General features: G+C 38.2%; 1 protein-coding gene across 1 annotated transcript in view; it reads right to left on the reverse strand.

The window, feature by feature from the left end:
- LOC145260566 (actin-related protein 2) overlaps positions 1-13,818 on the reverse strand; it is a gene marked incomplete in the record, with an annotated part of 184,172 nt that overhangs the window by 67,879 nt on the left and 102,475 nt on the right. Inside the window, 1 exon segment of the mRNA XM_080118823.1 lies at positions 11,790-11,926. Within this exon segment, the coding sequence (XP_079974949.1) occupies positions 11,790-11,926 (137 nt within the window).

The raw sequence follows: 13,818 nt of genomic DNA on the forward strand, positions 1-13,818 counted from the left end.
CAGAAATCAAAAATTATACCGTTTCAATTAAATAAAATAAGGTAGTATTAAAATCAAAGCACACATTGGTTTTTAAGTCAGATCCTCCATCCCTCCCTCTTACTGCCTTCAAATAAATGCTAATCTTTGCACCTCAATTCATTCTAAATGAAGATACTGGTTTTTTAGCTAGACCAACATCGGTAGTTCAAAGAACACCAAGTAAAGTGCATCTATCTGTGTGGTATGTAACCTCTTTATGTAGATCTAGTCCCACCATTTCTTGTTTCTTTGCTTTATATTCAAGTAATTATTATTAATATCCTATTCATATATTTTAAATTAGTTGCTAGAGCAGATTGATTCTCTCACAGTACTTGAAAGATATAATTTCTTGTAAATGTAAAAGGGGAATCTATCTCTAAGCCTATGCTTATTTATGTAGAATAGAGAAAAACTTTAAAGTACTCAATATCTTCATTCATACGAGTGAGCAAAAAATACTTAGAAACCAGGTGCATAGTTACTCCTCTTGGTGTGTTGGACCCATAGATCTTGTCAGATCATTCGTCTAAGAGAAAGAAAACTGATAATAAAACTGGCGGAGGAAGGCCTCCTCAGTAATGGTCGACAACCTTCCTGAAGCTGGTAACTCAAACAAATTCCTGGTTTGCAAGCCTTACTTGCTTAAGGAGTAGATAGGCTCTGCCTTTCGCTGGCTTTCAAACTTTTTCTTTGTCTATTAGCCAGACCAGAGATACAACCAGGGACTCACCAGAGCCACCTTGTGCTTGGCCTTGTTTTCTGACTAGGACATTGAACGCCATTCCCCTATTCCCTATTTCACTCTTTTTCTAAGAAACTGAGAAAATTGGGTTTGATTGCATGCCACTTGTGCTCACATGACTTATTTGGGCCGGTTTTGTCTGAGAGGTTGAGGGTAACTGCTTGACAGTTTGTCTAGCTGCTGTTTCCGACTGACAGTACAGGTGCCCTAACTCTTTGGTAATGCTTAGACTGACTGCTTGGTCATCAGTCGTATAATAACAGGATAGTTGTAGTACCCTGTTGTGCATAGAAAGGGATCCTGCTGCTATATCTGGTGAGCTTTCACAAGACCACAACTTCTAGACAGAACTTGGCTAACGGACCATTGTGTGTATACTTGGTGTCAAAACCGGCCCACTTTGCTCAACACTCTTCCTCTAACCTGACATTAAACAAAAACGTAATGAAATGACAACCCAAACAAATATCACGATAAAACCAGACAACCACCTAAACAAAACCAATTTGCCTTCGCCTTTGAGGATTGCTTTCACAAATATCTGTGGGCTTAGAGGTAATATAGATGATTTAGAATCTTACTTTTTAGTAAACTCCCCGGATATCTTAGCATTACGTGAAATAAACTTACACTTTTAAATCTTCTCTAACTACTTTAACATGATAGGATACCTCTCTCTTTGCTGTAAGGACTCGGATAGATAAATGCACAGACTTGGAGTCTATATCTGTAGCACCCTCTCTTAAACTAGAGAGAAAAATCGTGAATTGGATGGCCAGGCTTTTATGTGCTTTCGACTAACATTTCATCATAAAAATTGGCTTGGTTTCTCAGGTTACACAGATGCAGCTGGATGCTCTACTTATAGCTTCTCTATAGTCCATTCCCTCACAGAGACAATAATGTTTCCAACTCGCCTACCAGACTGTGAACTTCAGCAGGCTTCACTTCTAGATCTATTTCTCACCACAGTACCTGAGGATTGTGTGACTAATGCCCACAGTCCACTTGGAAATGCAGACAACCTAGGCATGTCAATTGACCTCACATTTAAATCCCAACCTGCTCAAAACAACAAGGTACTACAACAGGGCTGACTGGGAAACCATTAGAGAGCACACGCAAGATGCCCTATGGACCGATATCTTATCGCTTCCTGCTGAACAGTGTGCCAATGAGAAAACCAAATGATGCAAAGTAGGCAATGAGGCACATGTTCCCACACAGAAGTATTATAGCAAGCCCCACTCGCATCCATGGTTCACTACAGATTGTGCAGCTGCCATTGCACAAAGACAGCATGCATTCTGCCGATTTGTATTTCATAAGTCAAATACAAATAGGCAAAAATTCATAGATACTAGAAATCATTGTAAAAGAGAAATAGCGACAACCAAAAGAAAGCATGCTGAAATAATCAGGGAACACATTGAATCGCAAAAGATAAGAACTTGTGATTTCTTAAAAATCTATAATTGTGTAGTGAATAAAGGGCAATCAGTAATTCCTTCACTGAGCAACAACTAGAAGGTTGCATGCACGACAATGGAGAAGGTGGAACTGCTTGCCTGGCAATTCGCCTCCAAGTTCGAGCCAACAAACAACTCCCTCCCAAATTTCCCTACGCGGACTGAAGTCACAGTAGATGATGTAAAAATCACCCCTTCTTATGTTCACAATATCATAAAAAACTTAGACACCTCAAAGGCCTGATCTCATCCCTACTATAGTAATTAAGAAATGTTCAGCTAAACTAGCCCCTATAATTTCCAAGCTCTACTATAAATGCCTTGCTGAATCTTGCTCCCTAATGGCTCAAAGATGGCCTTTGTGGTACCAGTGTACAGGAATGCTGGTGAAAGAACAAACCCTCTCAATTATTGCCTCTTTAGTCTCTTCCCCCTCTTTGCTAAAATCTTTGAGATCTTAATTAATCAAGCACTAGTTCACCACCTTGCAAAAGCAAATCTTCTGACAAATAGTATGGATTCAGGCAATGTTGTTCTACTGCAGATATTTTAACATTCATCTCTGAACGCATTTACCATGTACTGGATAAGGCGGGCGAAACCATAGCTGTAGCCCTTGATATATCCAAGGTCTTTGAAAAAGTCTGGCACAAAGGGCTGCTAATGAAAATGAAATCGTACGTTATAACTGGACATAAATATAATTAGCTCCATCTTAGACAGTAGAAGCATCCAAGCAGCATAACATTAATGCGGGAGTGCCTCAGGGGTTGATCCTTGGACCATTATTATTCTTGATATTCATAAATGACCTCCCTGATAATATTGTGTCCGAGATGTTGATAATACAATGCTCTATAACATGAATGAGGGGAAAACAGATGTACACAAATCTAAGACAATGGCAGAATCGTTAGAAAATGACCTCCAGACCATTATGAAATGGGGCTGCAAATGGATGGTAACATACAATGCTAGTAAAACTAAGCTGCTCTCCTTTAACAATTACAAGACGCCTTTCAAATCGCCTATATCAGTGATAAATAACACCCTACCTGAGAATTCTTCCTTTAAACTCCTCGGCCTAACATTTGCAGGCAATATAATCTGGAACAAATACATAGAAGACATTGCAAAGACTGCTGCAAAGAAGGTGGGTTCCCTCTATCGAGCTAGAAGACTATTCACACCTAAGAGTATTCTGTACCTCTACAAGGCTACCATTCACCCATGCATGGAGTATTGTTGTCACGTGATAGGGTCCAAAAAGAGTTGTCAATCTAATCTGTCTCACTATCAACTAAGCTCCAGCCCTTGTTCCATTGCCACAATGTTGCATCTCTGTGCCTGTTTTACAAATATTTTAATGAAATGTGTCCTGATGAACTCGTCGCACTTGTACCCCCGCGCTATCTTACTTAATATCACTAGGTGTATGAATGTGCAAATATTTTTATGAGGTGCATATCTTGTATATAATAGAGGCACAGTTTTTCCTCTCTTGACCAAAATACTGTAGGTTTACAGATAGTTTTCTGTCACCATAACTCCAGTCTTCCAACTAAAATACCTTGCCCTGAAAAATACCCTGAACCTTCCAGCAAGTTTTGTGACAACTCCACACCCAAGCACAAAATGTACCTGTTTTACAAATATTTTAATGGAATATGCTCTGATGAACTCGTTGCACTTGTATTCTCCTCGCCATACATATCCCCGACAAACCCGCTAAGCAATAAGAGCTCATTCTTTCACTGTTGAGGTTTCTAGGTGCCAGAAAGCTTTCTATTCTAATAGTTTCTTCCTTCGAACAGCTAAACTTTGGAATTCCCTTCCTGCTACCTGCTTCCCTAGTCGTACTGATATGCAGAAGTTAAAATGTTACATAAACCAACATCTTGTTAATCTTTCCTAGACATGGCCCCAAATAGTAACCTTTTACGCCCGAGTGGTGATATGCCTTGTAGACGTGAGTAAAAAAAAAAAAAAAAAAAAAAACTGGTGGAGTGTATATGCGAGTATATTTATCATACAAGTGAATGTTAAACATCAAAAATGATATACATGAAAAGTAATTATAAAATGCATGCTGAATAGATGTGGGTTTGGTTTGGTTTGGTTTTACGGCATATCAACCTTTTTTTTTTGTTATTTAATGCCGAGTTCCAGTTTTTTTTTTTTTTTTTTTTGAATAGATATTTTAATTTAATCAGTGAGTCAAATCAGACTTTTTGTATCATTAGGTGATGTGCTTCCTTCCTTTTTTTGGGGGTGGGGTGTAAAGTTGGATTGAATTAAAGTTATATTCTTTTATATAGATTTACTTTTTTCAGAAATGTTATTTTGTTGGAGTTTATTTTTTTAAAAAGTTCTTTCATATTGTTGACATGGTAATAATTTTGTCGGATATGCGCGAGATCGCCACAATCCAAAAGAAAGTGTTTTACTGTAAAAGGTTCTTGGCATGCAAAACATCCTGGAGGGTCTTCTTTTTTTAGCAGGAAGGAGTGGGTTATGTGCATGTGTCCTATGCGAATACGGGACAAAATCACTTCCTCTCTACGTGATCTTCTGGCATCTGGTAATCGTTCTTCTATTGTGGGTTTGATGTTGAAAAGTTTATTATTTGGACAGTTATTCCATCTTTCTTGCCATTTCTTCATAATGAGATTATTTGTTGTTTGTAGTCAGAATGTGGAATTTTTATATTGCTTTTAGGGAGTTTTAAAGCATTTTTGGCAGCTATGTCAGCTTTTTCATTGCCCTGAATTCCAGAATGACTGGGGATCCAGCAGAATTTGATACTTTTGTTTTGTGAGAGAGTGTGTATTTTTTGTAGCAGTTTGATGAGTAGTGGGTTATTTAAATTTTTATTCTTTAAGGATTCGAGTACCGATAGGGAGTCTGAAAAAATTATAAAATTGTTGTGGGTAAGGTCAGTGATGAGATCTAGTGCCATATCTAAGGCTGTGGCTTCGGCACTAAAAATTGAGGCATGGTCTGGTAGTCGCTTCTGTAAGGTAATGTTAGTGGATACGACTCCGCATCCGGTTTTGTTGCTGTCTTTGAACCCATCTGTGTATATGTGCTGATGGTTTGGGTGTTTTTCCTGAATGATAAGGAGTTTTTCTTGATAGGTTAGTGGATGGCTTTGATTTTTTGGGAGGTTATTTAATTCAAGGATGATTTCAGGTTGTTTTAGTAGCCAGGGTGGAAGGCTTAGTTGGTTGACATTATGGATATTGGTGATTGTGATACCTGCATCTTCTACTAGTGGTTTTGTACGGAGCCCAAAAGGTTTTATAGCTTTTACTTTTTGGTCATATAGATTTTGGTAATTTGGATTGAAGGTACACTTAGAGGTTGGATTTGTTGGTTGTGATTTTTCTCTATCATAGAGTAATCTAGTGAGTTTGCAATGCAGTTGTAAGCAGGATTGTCTGGGCAAGAGAGGATTTTGGTCAAGTATTGCAAGGCTAGTTTGTCGCGTCGAATTGATAATGGGGGTTCATTGGCTTCTGCATAGAGACTATCGATGGGGGAAGTTCGGAAGGCTCCCAGCGCAAGCCTGAGGCCCTGATGTTGAACGGTGTCCAATATCTTTATATACGACTTTCAGGTGGCACCGTAAATGAAGCTACTAAAGTCTAGTTTCGATCGCACTAGTGACCTATATAACTTTAATAGGGTTTGTCTGTCCGCTCCCCAATCTATATGGGCAATGACCCGCATTAGCTGTAGGGTTTTATTACATTTATTTTTAAGATGTTTTATATGAGGGATGAATGTAAGTTTTTTGTCTAGTATTAACCCTAAGAATTTATGTTCATTTACAACAGGAATCGGAATATCATTTAGTTTTAAAAGAGGATCTGGGTGCAGTTTTCTTAGTTGACAAAAGTGCATACATTTTGTTTTGTTTATGGAAAATTTGAAGCCATTCTTAGTTGTCCATTTTTTTATTTTGTCAATGCATTGTTGAAGTTGACGCTCAATTATATGGATATGTCTTGAGCTATATGCAATTAAAAAATCATCAACATATAGAGAGCAATCCACGCCTTGGTTTATGCATCCAACAATACTGTTAATTTTTAGACTGAATAGTGTTACCGACAAAATACTTCCCTGTGGAACTCCCGTTTCCTGTTCCTTGATGTCCGATAGGCACGTTCCTACACGGACATTGAATAGTCTATTATTAATGAAGTTGTTGATGAAGATGGGTAGTCTTCCTTTCACTCCAGCTTCTTTAAGATCTTTCATGATGCCATACCTCCATGTGGTATCGTACGCCTTTTCAAGATCAAAGAAAATAGCAGTCATATGCTTTTTTTGTATAAATGAATTTCTGATGAAAGTTTCTAAACGAATTAAATGGTCTGTTGTGTTACAATGTTTTCGGAAGCCACACTGAAAATTAGTTATTATTTTATTTGTTTCCAGAAACCAAATTAATCTGGTGTTGACCATTCTCTCTTCGATCTTACACACGCATCTCGTTAGAGCTATGGGGCGATAATTGGAGGGGTCAGATGCATCCTTTCCTGGTTTTGGTATAGGAATGACTGTGGCTTGTTTCCATATGGCTGGAAGATTGCCACTGAGCCAGATGTCATAAATAGAAAGTAAATACTTTAATGGTTCATCTGGTAGTTGTTTTAGAAATTCGTACGTTATCTCATCAGGTCCCTCAGCCGTGTTGTTGGCTTTTTTTTAATGAATCCTTTAGTTCATGGATGGTAAAAGGTTTGTTGTATTCTTCCTCATTATTACTTTTATAGTTTAGTTTTTTTTTTTCTGATTCCTGTTTAATGATCTGGAATTTTTTATCGTAATTTTTAGAAGATGAATTATTTGCAATAGTATCTGCAAGCAGGTTTGCCATGTCCTCTTTTTTTGTTATTTTACTATTGTTTACACAGAGGTGGTTGACAGGGGAACTGGTGTTTTTTCCTGATATTTTCTGAATCATATTCCATACAGTTTTGTCTTTGGTGGTGTTGTTGATTTTAGACACAAAATTCTTCCACGATTCCCTTTTGGCTTCGTTTATTGTTCGGCGTGCTTTAGCCCTGCATATTTTAAAGTTGTTTAAATTCTGAGTAGTTGGTTGGTTGTTGAATTTTCTTAATGCAGCACATCGTAGCCTGATAGCCTTTTTACAGTCATTATTAAACCAGGGACGATTATACTTGGTTGATGATTTTGTTTTAGGAATACATTCTTCTGCTATTGAGATAATGGTATCTGTAAAGTGAGTGATTGGGTCTTTCTCACATTTTTCAGGTAGGAGTTTGTGTTTGCATAGTAATTTGAATTTATTCCAGTTAGCTTTTTTAAGGTTCCAGCGAGGAATTTTTGAAATTATTTCCGGACCAAAATGTTCTAAAGTTATTGGGAAGTGGTCACTTCCACAGGTATCTATATGCACTGTCCAATTGTAATCTATAAAGATACTAGGATCACTTATAGAGAGGTCAATTGCTGAGGACGAATTTGTAGCGGAGTGAATAAAGGTTGGTTTTTTGTTGTTGTATATGCATAGATTGTTGTTGTTGATAATCTTTTCTATAGTGATTCCTTTTCTATCCATGTTTGAGCATCCCCAACTAACATTATGACTATTAAAATCGCCTAATAATAAGAAGGGGCGAGGGAGTTGGTTGATGAGTTTTTCTATTTCAGTTTCATCTATGGGGTCGTTTGGAGGCAGATAAATGGAGCGAATTGTGACCATTCTATGTAGGGTGGCTGTGACAGCAATTGTCTGTAAGTTAGTTTGTAGATTTATTTGGCTTTGTTTTTGTTAATGAGAATGGATGTTCCTCCTGGAGCTCTATTTGAGTTATTTGTTGTATAGTTGTATTCAGTAAAACTTTGGAGATTGATATTTTCAGATGGTTTTAAAAAGGTTTCTTGTAGGCATATTATTGTAGGACATAGATCGGATATCAGTAGAAGTAATTCATTCCGGTTGGCTTTTATACCTCTGCAATTCCATTGGATTATTTTGTTGGCCATAGTTTAGATTTTATGTATTTGATTTCCCTTTTGTCTTGGGAATAGGGGTGTTTTCTTTTTTATGGGGGTTTAGAAGTTTTGTCTTCTATTTCCATTGTTTCCAAGGAGGTTTTAAATTTATTTTGGTCTGTAGTTCTTGTATTTGAATCATTGGACTGTTTCATGTGCGTTTGAGCATTTTTGAGCTTTTTATCATTGGTAAATTTGGTTTCTGTTTCCATAGCTTCTGGTTCTTTGTGTTCAATTGGTTTGTTAGCTTTTATGCTTGATTTATCTCTGGTTTTAGATGTTGAGCGAGATCGTGGTTTGGTTTTTGTGGGGCTGGTTTTCTTCGAGGAATTTTTCCCATTTATTGTTCTTGTCTGTTCGGATGTTTTTGGAGAATCTTTATCATTTTTTCGCTCTTGATTGCTTGTGTTTGGTTTCTTTTTTTTTTCCAGGGTGTTTTCGGTTTCCATTTTTCCTAGAATTTGGAATCTATTTTGAATGTCTACTGTTTGGTTTTCGTCTTTTCTGGTTCCTTTGTGGAGGGTACTAGGCGAGTGTTCTTTTGATTTTGGGATGTTTTCAGTTTGTGTGGGTTTTTTGTTAGGTGATTGTGTTTGGTTTTTTGGATCTGGTGAGATTTTACTCTCAATTGTTTGGTAGCTATTTCCAAGTACAGCTGGAGTTGACGGCAGTTGCCGTAAGGTGGCCCTCAATGTCTCAACTAGTTCGCAAAGTGATTTTATGAGGGTAGAGATTTCCTTTAGTTCAGTTTTTTCTATTGTTTTTAATTGATTTTTGGTTGCACCTGCGTATGATCTAGTTGGTTCTGTTGTGGTGACTGTTTCAATAATTTTCCTGGCTTCAGTAAAACTTATGTTTTTAGTATATTTGAGTTCATTTATTTTTTTTTCTTTGATCCAGTTTTGGCAGAGCGATGAGTATGCTGGATGGTTCTCTCCACAGTTTGGGCATTTTATATTTCCTTGGCATTCTGTTTCCTGGTGCTCGTTACTGCTACACTTTGGACATACTGCTTTCCTGGTGCAGTATTCTTTGAAGTGGCCAAATTTTTGGCAGTTTAGGCAGCGAAGTGGTCTGGGGATATATGTTTCTATTTTAATGTTAATATATCCAATCTTGAGTTCAGTTGGTGGAGTAGGAGTATTGAAAGTTAATATGTATGTGTTGGTGTTAATTGTTTGTTTGTTTCTTTTTATTGTAATTCTTTTTATGTCTATAACTTTTTGATTTTTTAGGTTTGTTTTTATTTCATCTAGAGAGCAGGCGTTTAGTTCTGGACATCTGATGACTCCCTTTGAGGTGTTGAGGGTTTTGTGAGGGTAGGCCTTGATGTTTATATCATAGAACTTTGTCCATGTTAAAATTTCTTCGGTACTACTTTTAGTAGATACTTGTAGATTTTTGTTGATAATTCTTTCGATTTTGAATGGGGACATTTTTGTTATTTGTGTGTTATCTTGCAATTCCAAGATTATATACTCCGGAAAGTTTGTGTTTTCATCTTCATCGCTTTCTGGATGGGGCCTTTTAATTTTTTTGGAAGCCATAGAATATTTTTTGTTTTTTTTCATCATCCTTGCTCCCCACCCTCCTCGGAGCCCTAAATTGGGAGATGGTTGGGGGGAAACCCATTCGCCCAAGCATCTCAGGGATACAATGATGATATACTCAAACAGTGAGTGTAGCTGCTTATGACGATTTTTTTCATTTCCTTGGACCCAGCAAGGTGTAGAAAGGGTTAGTTGTCAATAGCATCAGTTTTCACCATTTGATTGGCCCTTGCCATCGCCTTCTAATGGTAGTATGTGTGTGTTCTTTTTAAAATTTTTTATATGAGTATAATGTGTTTGTGTTTCTCTTTATGGGGGTTTACTATTATTAGGGTCTGTCATGACTAGCCGGTTGGTCGGGTCGAGCCTGCCCGACCGCCCGTCTAGCCGAAGTAAGGGCCAAAGTGGAGTGTTGCTAAATCACGGTCATTTGGTTCCAAGGTTGTGAGTTGCTCAGCCACCAGGATCCCGTTCTAAGGCATTACGGGTCGCCACCTACGGCCAACAGGTGGCCCCATTGAGGGACTTTTACTCTCTGCAGGGGGGGCAGTCGGTGTATTCTGATACTCCACCAACAGGGTCTGGGAGTGGGGGGGGAGATAGAAAAGGGGAGGGAGGGGGGCTGTTGTTTTTGTTTTTGGTTTTGCAGAACAAAATTAAGTTTTACAAAAAAGATCAGAAAACAAAAAACATCAATGTAGGTGCATTTCGTCTCAGGAAGTCAAAAGACAGCCTGATCTGGTAGCACCAGGATAGATGTGGGAGGCTGGTGTATGGATCTGCAGAATAGATTTCCACATAAGAGTCAAGGAGTCAGAGTCTGAGATATCAAAGGAGTCGGAGTCGGCATCCTAGGAGTCTGAGTTGGAGTCGGACTTTTATCATCCGACTCTGCAACCCTGTTTGTAACCGTGCCTAGGTCCTGAGATCCACCCTGTGATGGTTGCACGGCTGCCACACAGTCTACAGTCTCTGGGTTCTTTTTTAGTATCACTCGCGCCAATATTTCCAAGATGTCTATCTCATCTACTTGGGATGAGGCTTGGAGCAGATCCTCCACACCAGCCGGCAATCCTGCAATAAATGCGCACACCAGGCCTTTATCTGACATTCCTCCGAACAGGACTGCAAGCTTCTTCAGTTCTGCCAGATAAACATCAACCGTATCCCCGGAATGTAACTTGCGTGCTATAAACTCCTTCCATGCAGCAACCGGATCTAGTGCAAACTCTGTGTAGAGGGCGTTTTTGATGCATGTGAAATCTGCCTTCCTTTTGTCTGTTAGCTGCTAATATACAGCATATGCACCCCCAGCGAGGCGCATTGGGACCACACATTTCAGATGCTTCACACTACTGAGCTGGCATATCAATTTCACCTTTTCCACCCACTGATCGCTCAGGGCTGCTGCTATGAAACAATAGAATCAGCTTAGGAGCAAATCCTGATGTAATGCCAAAATAGCTTGTAGAACTGGAACCTTCTTCACGCATTCCAATGCACTGAGTAACTGTCTGTATGGTGAAAAAAAACTTTACCACTCCTCCAAGCGACCTGCTTTATATTACATTCACCCATGTGACTCTTGTGAGAACACAGGAGACCGTTTCTGTTAAATATCGCAGATGCCATCTTGGTTTTCTGTCTAATGCGCATGACACGTGGGTGTTTTACAAGTAGGCTGTTTGTATATCCGTTTCTATTTTCCCCACAGGTACCATTAAAATAAGTGACCTTTTTTTTTCTACATATTTTTCACCATCATTCTCAATGCACTTTTTCAGGTATCAATAATGCTCTCACATCATCAATTCAAAATCCAAAGAACGCAATTCAAAATCCAAAGAACGCAATTCAAAATCCAAAGAACGCAATTCAAAATTAACAAGTGAAATGTATTATTCACCCATTATTCCAGTTTTTTTATTTATTAGATATTAACAGCAAGTACAAAATAAAAAAAGACCATACCTTTATAAGATATTTAGTTATATCTCTGCCAGCAATGTCTAAACGCCGTGTGAGATGAGGGAGTGAGAAGCCTTCGAACACAGGGCAGATATGAGTGACACCATCACCGGAGTCAACAACAACACCCGTTTGTAAACCTACACAAATAGGAAACAGGAAAAAATAAATTTCAGGATAAAAGTATCAATGAATATTTGTCATCTCTAGTTTTTCATTTTAAATTGTTATTGCAACATTAATTGTTTTAATGGGTATACATAATATCAGTTGATCAGTTCATGTATACAAAAATGGAAAATATCCTGTGTCATAGTTGCTGCTCTACCAGAGCAACTATGACACAGGAAATGGGGTTGATTCATGGCAAGACTTAAGCCAGGCCCTGCAAACATGTGACTGAAAGTGGATATGTGAAGACTAAAATTATAACTAAAAAATAATTACTTAAGAGTTTTGGTAAAGAATTTCCTTATAATATACAGTAATTAGTAACTTAGCAACTATACACATTAGGTAGTAACAGTGGCGGCTCATGCCTAAGATTAGTGGGGGTACTGTTTTAAAAAAATATACCTATTGTTTTAGTATTGTGTAAAAATAAAACAAACACAGAAAATATACATAATTTATACGTATAAAAATACAATAACTTAAAGCAGAGGTCACCAAACTTTTTTCACAGTAGGCCGGATAACTGAAAGAATGACGAGCGCTGGCCACATAATCATTCTGTTCAATACTTGCAAGCCAGAACGAAAGCTCTGGGAAAAAAGACAAAAAACTAAGTTTAGCATTCCATGTTAATCAAAAAACAAAGACAACCAACATTTTATTTACTAAAAAGTTTTCAAAGAAGGTGACGTAAGCAAAAAGATAGTTACATCAAACCTAGTGTGCACATATCCGAATCTCAGAACCCAAACAGCAAAAAAGTTTAGTGAGATTTGTGAAACTGACGTTTGGCTTTCAAGATATCATCAATGTTTGGTTTGGAATTGCTGCATTCAATCAAGAGAATTGCTTTCAAATGATCATCAGTTAATCTCGTTCGATGTGTTGACTTCACATACTTCATTTTTGAAAATGTTTGCTCACAGACATAAGTTGTTCCAAACACTGATGCCATACCAGCGGCAAATTTCTTCAATTTCGGAAACTCAGGATCAGGTAAGCAGCGGTAAAATTCAACAAGTTTTCCTTCTCTGTGCTTCTCTTTCAACAAGTCATTTGCTTGCAAATCAATGAGCTCCAACTGTAGTTCAACTGGCACATCATCAAGGTTACAATCAAATGGATTCTGGAACAGAAGAATGTCACTCTCAGTTCTGTCGAGATCTGAAAATCTCTCCAAAAAATGCTTCTTCAAGTCACGAATAATCTTTTTTTGAAAATCGAGGTTGACATCTTCAGCGATTGAAGCGCAAAACTCTCTGAAACAGTGAAAATGAGAGAAGTTTTCTCCTTCCAGTTGTGCTTCAAACAATGGCAGCTTTCTCCGAAATCCTTTGATGATTCTGTAGAGATCACAGACGAGGTTATCCTTTCCCTGAAGTTTTAAGTTCAGTTCATTCATGTGGGATGTGATGTCGACCAAATAGACAACTTTGACAGCCAGATAGGATCTGACAGCTGTGGATCGGCTCTATCTTTTTCAGTGAGAAAAACATCTATTTCGTTTCGGAGCTTGTAAAAATGAAACAGGACTTTACCACAGCTGAGCCATCTCACTGCTGTGTAATAAGGCAAGTCACAGAAATCAGAATCAATTTCTTCAAGAAAAGCCTGGAACTGATGGTGATTGAGTGCATTTCTCCGAATGAAGTTCACAGCAGAAACGACTGGTTTCAGTACACAAGAAATATCTAAGTCTTTCCCACAGAGTGCTTGCTGATGTATGATGCAGTGTATGAACAGAGCGCCTGGAATTTGAAGATCTTCCAACTGAGTCCTGATCTGCCCCACCAGACCCTTCCTCCCTCCAGCCATGTTTTTACCTCCATCAACTGTAACACCTCGAAGCTGATTCCAC

Source organism: Euprymna scolopes, chromosome 36 (genome assembly GCF_053919585.1).
Source record: "Euprymna scolopes isolate OS-2025 chromosome 36, ASM5391958v1, whole genome shotgun sequence".
Classification (NCBI taxonomy): domain Eukaryota; kingdom Metazoa; phylum Mollusca; class Cephalopoda; order Sepiida; family Sepiolidae; genus Euprymna; species Euprymna scolopes.